General features: G+C 36.4%; 2 protein-coding genes across 2 annotated transcripts in view; one reads left to right on the top strand and one right to left on the bottom strand.

Annotated features, from left to right (window-relative positions):
* LOC107703749 (B-cell receptor CD22-like) overlaps window positions 1-2,725 on the bottom strand; it is a 15,501-nt gene extending 12,776 nt beyond the window's left edge. The window contains exons 1-5 of the mRNA XM_016506472.1: window positions 2,668-2,725; window positions 1,005-1,349; window positions 658-906; window positions 315-569; window positions 7-213 (exon numbers count right to left, since the gene is read on the bottom strand). Coding sequence (XP_016361958.1) covers window positions 7-213; window positions 315-569; window positions 658-906; window positions 1,005-1,349; window positions 2,668-2,725 — 1,114 coding nt within the window. The remainder of the gene's footprint in view (window positions 1-6; window positions 214-314; window positions 570-657; window positions 907-1,004; window positions 1,350-2,667) is intronic.
* Window positions 2,726-3,922: 1,197 nt separating this feature from the next.
* Window positions 3,923-7,424, top strand: LOC107703674 (tetraspanin-1-like). Its single transcript, XM_016506398.1, has 6 exons — window positions 3,923-3,948; window positions 5,250-5,320; window positions 5,646-5,861; window positions 5,971-6,045; window positions 7,077-7,184; window positions 7,284-7,424. The coding sequence occupies exons 2-6, from the start codon at window positions 5,264-5,266 to the stop codon at window positions 7,422-7,424; spliced, it is 597 nt and encodes a 198-aa protein (XP_016361884.1). The 5' UTR covers window positions 3,923-3,948; window positions 5,250-5,263.
* The last annotated feature ends 3,809 nt before the right edge of the window (window positions 7,425-11,233 follow it).

Below are 11,233 nucleotides of genomic sequence, written 5' to 3'. Positions count from 1 at the left end.
ATCCATGTTGATTGTGAGCCTCACAGTAGAAGCGTCCACTCTGTAGTGCACTGAAACTCTGTCCAGATCCAACAGCTGAGCTTTGATTCTCCTTAAACCAGCTGAAGTTTTCTGCAGGAGGGTTTGAATCACTGCTGCAGCTCAGAGTCACTGAATCTCCCTCCACTATTTCAGCAGATCCAGTTATGGACACTAAGACGTTCCTGGGAGGATCTGAAACAGAAAAATAAAGATATCATTATCAATAATGATAAATCTGAGGTGACAAAGAATTAAACTGAACCATCATTAAAACTGAACCATCATTAACTCACACATGACGTTTAAAGTCACAGCACCAGAGTATTTCAGTCCATGTTTATTTCTGGACTTGCACTTGTATTCTCCACTGTGATCAGAGCTGATGTTTGAGATGCTGTAGATTCTTCCAGATCCTACAAACCTTCCTCCTTTAAACCAGCTGATTTCTGCAGGAGGGTTTGAATCACTGCTGCAGATCAGAGTCACTGAATCTCCCTCCATTATTTCACCAGATGGACTGATGGACACTGACACATTCTTTGGTGCATCTATAAAGGATGCATATTAAATCCTTATATAATCCCATTCAAAGACAATTTCCAGGTTTTTAAAAAGAACAAATGAATCTGTACTCACACGTGACACTGAGATGAGCAGCAGGAGAGATGTAACTGTGTCCATGTAGAGCACAGCTGTATCTGCCTGCATCCTCTCTTCTGACTGACTGCAGCAGGAGTTGATTGTTTCCGTCTCTTCTCTCAGTTAATGGCTGTGAGTTTCTGTACCAGATGAATGTTGCTCTGTCAGTCAGAGTGCAGCTGCTTTTACATGTCAGACTGACATTATGACCCTCTGTCACTCTCTCAGGAGCCTCCACCTGAAGATCTGAACACAACACACACATTATATCTAGTGCTGCTGTCATACACTGATTATTATTCAACATAATGCACAGAAGAAGAGCTCAGCCTCATGAAAGTCACCTGTGACAGTAAGAGTCACTTCTGGTTCACCAATCGATTTCTTGACGTGTTTGTTAGTGGTGAATCTGAAATAGTACTTGTGTGAATCTTTCTGTCTCACATGACTCAGTCTGATGGTGCAGTTCTGCTGTTTGTCTCCCAGATACTGAAGCCTCTGACTGTATTCAGGATCCTCAGACAGATCTGGAGGCTCTTCACCCTTTACAGGGTTTTTGGTCCAGAACACTTTCATGATCTGATGTCCAGTAGGGTATGTATAAGTGCAGCTCATTATCACTGATGAGTCCTTTAGTGCACAGATGTGTGAATGACTGTAACTCACACCCCAATAACCACTAGAAACCCCTGAAATACAGAATTAATTTTGAGCACAACTTCATATTCTTTTAAGGCTCTCTAACATATTCTTTAAAATGGGTCATGAACTGCATTTTTAAAATTATTTTAAAATGTTCTTTGAGGTTCACTTATAATGTTAGTGTGATTTTACATAAAAAAACATAATTTAGAAGTATTAGGCTATTTTCTATCCTGCTTTTGAGCCTCTCTGCAGAACGGTCTGTTTTTATAGGCGGGGCTCATTCAAGACTCAAGGAAACGCCCACTGCTGTCATTGGCTAACAGTTTCTGTGACGTACTCTGAAAACAACATGGATCGTTTGGGTTAAAAACGTGTAAATACTCAGTATGATGATCTGGAACAGACAATGTAAGTGGTAAAAGCACGTTTACTCACACGTATGTGTTGCGACATTACTGTTGGATCTGCTCTAGTCGGACTCTGCGCTGCATCAGCGTTTACTTTCAGTCTCTCTGCCTGCGTCATACTCTCATTTAAAAATGAATCCGTAGTAAATTAAAGCAAACAAACAATTAGTGTTTAACTGAAGCGATCTGAAGCTCTTTGCTCATTTCCCCCCGTGTTTAAATCGGACGCGACTCTAGACAACAGAACCCATTATAATCTGTGATTCTGTCTATACTGGATGTGGCACGGATTGACACAACAAATCCTCGACAGTAAACTGATGTCTCGCTCTATTTCTGACAGACAAGCATCCGCACCGCTTCTGACCTGAAAGAGAAACTGATTTGCATCATGACGCAATAATAGCGTGCACGTCCGATCTAGATACGGTGTTAGGATCACAAGGAAGGCAATTCAAAGACTATTTTTAACACCTTACACCACACAGTGTCTTGTAATCGTGTGATATCATCTGTCTGATTCTGTTGATGGAGTAATCCTGTGTTTGCGTCTCTCTTGTCCTGCTACAAGTGCGTATCAGTGGGCGGGGCTAAAGAGGCAGTGACGTACAAGTAGGTTGATCTTCTCCTGCGGAGGCGGGGTTTATCCAACACTATTACGTCATAAAGTGGCACATTCCAAAACGAGTCGTTTTTTGAGCTTGGTTTCAATAAAAGCTGTTTTTAAACTAACAAGAAAGTTTTGAGTTCTGAAACTTACAGGATGTTTTTAGAGTGCATTGACCTAGTTGTATGTCAAATGATCAAGGGAAATTTGATTTCTCAGTTCATAACCCCTTATAATCACAATATGTATTTTATATTTATTTTATCTTCAACTTCAAATGAAATAATTGAAATGAATGCAAAACGAATATACTCAGTGTCTACAGAGTGAACAGTTGCTGTGACTCACCGTGAATCATGAGCAGAAAGATCAAAATAGGAGTAGCCATTCTGACAGACTTCAGCATAGCAACAACTACAACAAATATACCGCAGATATTTAAAATGACATTATTTATGACATTATTAGCAACATTTGAACTGTCTCTACAATGGCTGGAAAGCCCCTTTGAGTTCACCAGTCAACCAGCAGAAGGGAAGAACCCAGGACAATTTGGGTGACTACATGTATCAATTAAACTTCAGACAATAAAATGTATACCTGTTTCTTTGAATAGAGGCACTTTAAAATTTTGAAAAAAAAAAAAAAAAAAACAATTTCAAATTTATGTTATTTTATGTATAGATTTTGTTGTTTAACTATGTCCCAGATCTTTAATAGTAGAGGATGAATATCCGTCATAAAAATATTAACTATTGTATGTTTACAAATGTAATCATCTAAAAAGTAGTGACGTAAACATAAACCAAAATGGTTGAATGGTTGAATCAAGAAGTGATCAATGTTTATTTATACAGGTTTTTTTTTGAGAACTACTGTATGATGATTTCAGTCTCATTCAGTCAGATCAGTCTCATTTCTTCTCGTCTGAAAACGTTACCACACAAAATCTGGCTCAACGTACCTCACTGCTGACACTGACGTTGACTGAATGATTTTACAGTATAATATCAACAACTGATAATGCGTTCGAAAAATAAACAAAGACAGAGACATAGAAACAAAAGAACAGAGAGATATCAAAAGTCTGTCTTACCGAGCTCTTAAAGCCTGAATGACAAATAATGAGATCAGGGCACACACAGAGCTCTGAAGCACAACATGGTAAACCACCATGATTTAACTTCCCCTCTCTGAGTGAGTTCCTTGGTTTGTGGCAAAAAAGAAGAAACATACAATTAACTTTTAGGCAGACACAGACAGACAGACAGATAGATAGAGAGTTATTTCGATAAAATAATGAATATCTGTCGATGAAACTGGAGTTTTTTGTTTGGTGGCCTACAGGAGTTTTCCTTCTCCTTCTTTCTTCTCCAGACAGTACAAAGGTCTATTTCAACACATGTATATAAAAGTAATATTTCCATGACTGTATCATCAGCTGACTTCAATCTAAACTCCTAGCGCCATAAAAGCTTCATCCATAAGGAAGTCATTCTGGTAAAAAAAACAAAAAAACGAGGCATTGTTTGCCTTTAAGCCCCGCCTCCAGCAGATACTTCAGTCTGATGACGTTTGAGACTTCAGATTCATCCCACACACCTGAGAGCACCATTCACCTGTGCACAGGTAAGCCTGCTTTCATCTGTTCTCTCACATACAGAACATAACTGATATTATGTGACTTTCATCGAGCAAACAATGATGAGGTTTTCAGGGTTCAAATTATTAACGGAAATGTTTAGGTTCTATAATTGTAGATTTGTAAGAAGAGCAATACATTCATGTTTATACAAAAAAAAAAAAAATAAATAAATTTTTCTCTCTCACACACACACACACACACACACACACAATGAATCAGAAACCAATGCCATTTATAGAGAATCACCGAAATAATGTTAACAAATAACCTTCTCCAGTGATCATGACCACATTTTGAGGAGCCAAACCATCTTGACAACATCAGAATCTCCTTCATGAGTCAAATATTTCCCAGAACCAGATAAAGCAGTATTTACTCATTCCAGGGGAAGTAGAAGCAGGAAGTAGAACAGCTGTCCATTAATCTTTAGTTAGCGCTCACCAGCAGCTCTTCAGACACAGGTTTCTATTTTCCCTGTAGTGGTGCTTAGCTTCGTTTTTATGGCTTTTAATGGTGCACTTCTTTACAGCTCTGACGTCGTTTCAGAGAAGCAGGCAAATAAAACAGCTACACTTTTAATGATCTATAGACTGATGCATAACTGTTAATTACATTATTGTCCAGTTTACATTTCACTCCTATTGTAATGCTTCATTTTTACAGGATTGTTTGATGAATAGAAAGGAAAAATAAATAAATAAATAAAAATATATATTTTAAATAGAACACTTTTGTTACATTATGTCTTAAAAAAAATGTTCTAAGATCATTTTGCTAATGTTCCCGATGGATTTTGAAAAACATTATTTTTGAATGTTTTCTGAATGTTCAGAATGTCCAGTTTTTTTATTTTTAAGTATTTTTCTTGGTTATGTACAAATGTTAAGGGAACATTCCATTTCATCATTTTGCAAAAATGATGGGAATGTTATTTTTGAATGTTCTCTGAACGTTCTGAAACAAGTAAAAATTTTGTGAAAAAAAAAATAAAAATTTTACTGACCCCGATACCTGAAAGGAGAAAAGATAATAAAAAATAAAATGTTTCAATTGTGATTCTAATTACAGTTATTGTTTATTATTATTACAATAGTACTGTAATAATGATAAAAATAAAACTATCATGATTTTTTACAGATTCTTAAGATTGATTTTTATACCCCTGCTTTTCTAAAGACATTTGTACATTGATACCTGTATGTAATGTTAAATATATAAATACACAAGTAATAATAATAATAATAATCTGTTATATTACTTTTTTCTTTTTCTTTTTTGGAATAAGGAACATCTGCCAAGATGTGCTGCAAGGGTTTTCTCAAAATTATGATGTTCGTCTTCAACGGCGTCATCTTTGTAAGTATGATCTTTGTTGAAGACTGGACTTTCCAGGTTTTCTTAACCCAAACATTTTTTTTATGACTGCTTATTACGATGACCAGTGCATCCATATGAATTATTTCCAAATAGAACAGAGCTTACATCTATAACTCTTATCGCTTAACTACTTCTGCCGTAAAGGCCTCTTATAATCTGAACCACGGTAACTCTTATCAGATAAGGAATATAATAAAAGCTCCTTCACCCAGATCAGTCATGTTTCCACACTCAAAAAAATATATTGCAACATTAAACAGTAAAATAACAGTGTTTTCCTCCATCCTCCTCTTCCTCGATGCAGCTGGCAGGCGCTGCCATATTGGCGGTGGGCATCTGGGTGGCAGTAGACAGAGTCTCTCTTCTGGGCTTTTTAGAGCACATTGAAGACGCGCCGCCCGAACTGGCACAGCTGGCAAACGTTGGCTACCTGCTGATCGGCGTGGGAGCGTTTCTGACACTCGTGGGCTTCCTGGGATGCTGTGGAGCCGTAAAGGAAAGCAAATGCATGCTGCTCTCGGTAAGTGAGCCGGTTTCTGTCATATGTGTTCAGCTAAAGCTGCTCTGAATGTTTCACTCTCTAAGCTTAGATGCAGACAGAAATGTAAATTTCTCAACTTTTCTCCTAGTTCTTCACCGTTGTGCTCATTATCTTCCTCGTGGAGGTGGCAGCAGGGGTAGTGCTCTTCGTCTTTGAGCCTTTGGTGAGATCTGATGCACCGTACCAGAACAAAAGCATATATACACACAACAAAAATGGTGTAGGATTTACAATTTTCACTCAAAAAAATGTCACAAATTTCACAACTAATAAGGAAAGAGCTAGTAACACATTTAATTAAATGTGAAACTTTCAAGTCAAAAGACTGAAATATTATTTTCTTGTAAAACTTCATCTTTGTTTTGTTTACTATGTCATAAAAGCATAAGCATTTTGTTTTCCAATTAAGCTTCAATCAGGGGCCACCACATAGCTACACCCCTGCATAAATGCATTTTTTTATTATTATTATTGAATAAGGATTTTTGAAAATCATTGTATGGGGACTGCACTTACAAAGAACAATTTCCAGCCTATTTTAAAGATATTTAGACAAAATGATAGAAATTTCCATATTGCAAAGCATTTCGTGAGCATGGGAGCTAACAGGAATAACACAAATACAAAATACTTTCTTAGCAACTCAAAAATCATATGTAGTAAAGTAAAAAATACAGAGTAATCATGTTATACAAAGGAGCTTAAACTAATAATTGGAGCCTTGAAAGATGTGAGCTTTAAATTAATTCGAAAAAAGACATTTTCCATGACCAAGTTTATATTGGCAAAACAAGATACAGCACACTAAGAACCACAATGGCTTATTTGTACAAAAATACATTTAAAACCCACATACACAAAAATCATATGTAGTAAAGTAAAAAATACAGAGTAATCATGTTATACAAAGGAGCTTAAACTAATAATTGGAGCCTTGAAAGATGTGAGCTTTAAATTAATTCGAAAAAAGACATTTTCCATGACCAAGTTTATATTGGCAATACAAGACAGCACACTAAGAACCACAATGGCTTATTTGTACAAAAATACATTTAAAACCCACATACACCTTATTATTTGATCCGTTTATGATTCCATAATCCTGTATTGTTGAAATTAATCTGTATTTACAAGCACGGCAGAGCGTTAGTCTGTAAAATCAGAGGCTGAAGGTCAATTTTAACCTCATTCCAGGTTCAAAACGTTCTGGATGAAATTGAACAAAAAGTTGCTAGAAGCATTGAGGACAACTATGGGAGTGATGAGAGTTTCACTTCAGTCTGGAATAGCACTATGAATGAGGTACGGCACCAGTCATCATGTCCAGCTGTTTTCTGATATTAGAATCCCTAATAATTGAAACTGTTGTAAACCACTGCATGTGCATGTTTTTTTTTCTAGCTGAAATGCTGCGGATATAACAACTACACGGACTTCATGAACTCTCAGTTCGTATCTACAACATCATCATATCCTGTCACATGTTGCACAAGCAGTTCTGGACCCTGTAATGAAATTGCAGCAAAAGCAGATGTACGTTAATGAACACTTTGTGCTGAAACTTACTACCAAAACTGAAATTTATGAGTTTAATGAAATTAATGAATGCATGACAATCCCATAGCCTCATTGCATGGCATTAATTTGTCACTCAGTTAGCCGCCAGTTAACGAGCAAAACAGCAAGCTACTTTTTTTGCACCAAAGATGCATTGGTTTAGCCCAGTAGGTTGCAAATTATGAATGCATATAATAAACTGCAACCAACCATAATTGTGCATTAAGGACATCAAAACAAAGGTTTAATATCTAAAACAATTTTGTGTTGAATACTACAGCTCATTAAAGATCACTACAACTATCACTACAACGTTTTCTACACTATCTTTGATACATAAAAAACAAAAACAAAATTTGTAATGTTTGTGCATGAATAAAATAAACTGATGTTTTTAAACCTCTATACCAATAATGACACATAAGACAGGAAACGCTGGTGGAAAAGTCCCATGAATGTGTCTGATCACGGCCACGAGGGGTCCCTCTCTGTCTAGCTGAATGACTTAATATGAAGTCTTATTTATTACTCATATGCAGCTCCAACACAGTAGTTTCTTTCCTCTGTGAAACACAGAAGTAGATTTTAAGCAGGAGGTAAATATAGGTTATTCTGAAACAAAACGAAGAAACAAACAAAAATGATTGTGACGGTAATCCACGAACGGTGATAAGTAATATTCCAAATCTTTAGACAACATGCGAAATCTACGGTACACTATTAAAAAGTGTTAAGCTGTATATGTTACCTTAAAATGCTATTTCTTCTTGCTCTATCTAACCTCTAGCTTCATTTTGTTGGTGTAATCTAATGTAAGGGCTAGCTAACATGTTAGATTAGTAGAGCATCAAAACACTACAATTCATTTGATTAAAACCATGTTTAAGCTCCAAACACACTTAATAAAGTAGGTTGAGTGTTTTAAATAACCTTATGTTTTCCAATGTGACTTTTAATCACAGAGTGAGGCAGAACATATTTTATAGTAGGCCTAGTCTGTACTGTGATAAAGGCTATGTCAAATAGCATTTCATTATAAATATACTATTATTCTTATGAAAATACCCAAGATGGCTTGAAGAACACAGATAAACTATCTGCTAGGGGGCACCAGTCAGTAATCTCTTAAAAAAGCTGTGGAGTGTTTTATGACACTTTTTGGAGCTTGGCATTTAAAATCACAGATCCACTTTCATTTTAATAAGAAAAAAAAAAGATTTTGTGTTATAACAAGGACTCCAGCATAGAACACGTATAGTATGATATCCTCACTGGGACAGACACACAAATGAATGCTGTTTTCATACACAGTTAACTAGTATAAGGTCCTGTAGGTTATCAGTTGTGTTAGTACAGTCCACTGTGTGTCTTTACAATCTCTAAATGTATTGCTGTGCATTATTAAGTTTTGAATTCAGAGGTATTGAATGTAAGAAAACTGCAAACTATTGCAATGTAAACGCTTTATTTTCTGCCTTGAAAACATTAACAATGAGGCTTAAAGTTGAAACACCAAAGCACATATAAAAAAAGAAAACAACTACAAAATGTAAATGAAAAACACACTTCGATGATTATACACATATCAATTCACTGAACTTTCTATCCATGCTCTCAGTCCTTTCATCATTTTAGTAACACATCATGCTGAGGACACACCTCTGCGAGCAGTTACACACACACACACACACACACACACACACACACACACACACACACACACACACACACACACACACACACACACACACACACACACACACACAGTATATCTTGTATATTTTGTTATATGCATCGCATATCTTGTTCTCTCACGTTTTCAGCACTTCACTTCTACTCTAGTTTGTTTTAATCTTCTTTAAACTTGGCATTCCAAACCTTGGTACAGCAATTGTTGGCTCTTTTGACAAATTGGTTGTGATGTGATGTCAGTCACTTTGGATTAAACCATCTGCTAAAATAAAAAATGTAAATCAAGACTGCTGTCAATCATTCAGAGCTCCACCCACAGAGAGACAGAACACTACAGTCTGTCAAGCTGAAAGAAATTACGTTTCATACCTGCTTGAGATGAAAGGACTTGAATCATTTGATTTTACAGTTTTTTACGATTGCTTACACACTAAAATTAAACTTTTCCTACAATTAGCAAAACCTTACACTCAAGGAGCAAAACACAAGGCAAGATTTGCACAACTGTAAGCACATTGTCAGCTTCACACTATTTGCAAAACATTACACACAGTGATTTGTAAAACACTAAACACACTTGTATAAATCAGACACAGAAGTATATCATGATGTCACTTCCTTGCAATCCCAAAGCACTGACTGTCAAATTACCCTTGTGTAGTGTTTGGTGAACTATTGTATAGTTGCACTTTCTGTGTGTACTTCATTTACAGTACTCTAATCACTGAGAATTAGACTTGCTAAAAGTGTTTTAGGTTAGCAACAGCAGTGTGTAACTGGTTCAAAAAGATTAAAGTCATATGAAATGTGTGTGTTTCGTATGGTAACAAAATATTGTTTTTATAAAGTTGTGTATAGTTTTGACAAAAGTGTTCCATTTTGCAAATGATCTGAAGTGTTGTGCTACTTTGGTGTAGGGTTGTGTTAATTGTGTGTAGTGTTTTGACAAACCGGGCCCTGTTTTCAAAATTGTGCTTAAGCAATCGTAAAAAACTGTAAACAGTAAATTATATATATATATAAAAAAACAGGATCAAAAACTGACCAACGGCAATAACCATAAGGATAACTATAACAACAGCTATATTAGCACCAACGGACAATAACTATATGGATATATGTAACGATAACTAAATATCCAAACGGGCAATCACTATAACGATAACTATATTAGCATCCACACCAACTAATGATAACCATGGGGATATTAGCATCTACAACAAAAGATAACTACACTGTAAAACTTTTCACTATAGATTTGCATCAATTAACAGGCAGCAGTTTCACCTGCAAAGTACTCTTTATTTTTAGTTACTGTATGTAGTGAAATAGTCCTGTAAATTAATGGTAAAATACTGTTACTGTATCTTAATGTTAATTTTACAGTGCTTTACCTATTTTACAGTATGTTACCATCATGCACTAAATTAGAGTAACAGCCATGTATGTTTATAAACTATTTATAATGTGACATTTGTACTGTGAACTTATTTCATTTTTGAGTCCACTATATATTTCTTAAAACTAACTGAATTAAAGGGGTCATATGATGCAATTAAACATTTTTCTTTCTCTTTGGAGTGTTACAAGCTCTTGGTGCATAAAGAAGATCTGTAAAGTTGCAAAGACTAAAGTCTCAAATCCAAAGAGATATTCTTTATAAAAGTTAAGAGTCAGCCACGCCTACCTAAAACGGCTTGTTCTAACACGCCCCCCCATATCTACATGTGGGAAGATTTGCATAACGCCGCCCAAATGTTCACGCAAAGAAAGAAGGCATAACTTTTATTCTCGCTGTAGTATTGTTGTTGCTGCCGCCGCCATGTCGTGAAGGCGCTGTGTGCTTCGTTGTGAAAGTGAAACTACTTTGTTTGGTCTTCCAAAAGAGGACGATATCTGCTTCATCACACCTGGAGCTGATCCGTGCTGGTCGCTGAGGAAATACAACAACCTTGCGCTGTGGATCGCCGGATCGGCTTTCACCGTGGAAGAAGTGGAGTGCAGCCCGGGGTCGTCACATGTGGTTGCCACTCATTCGTCGAATCCGCTGGCCGCGCCGTTCTCAAGCCCGCCGCCTCTGCTCACTCTAGCCCGGCCTCAGC

Source organism: Sinocyclocheilus anshuiensis, unplaced genomic scaffold (assembly GCF_001515605.1).
Source record: "Sinocyclocheilus anshuiensis isolate Anshui unplaced genomic scaffold, SAMN03320099.WGS_v1.1 scaffold274, whole genome shotgun sequence".
Lineage (NCBI taxonomy): Eukaryota > Metazoa > Chordata > Actinopteri > Cypriniformes > Cyprinidae > Sinocyclocheilus > Sinocyclocheilus anshuiensis.
Note: the sequence above shows the minus strand (reverse complement) of the source record. Positions and strands in the feature narration are given on the sequence as shown.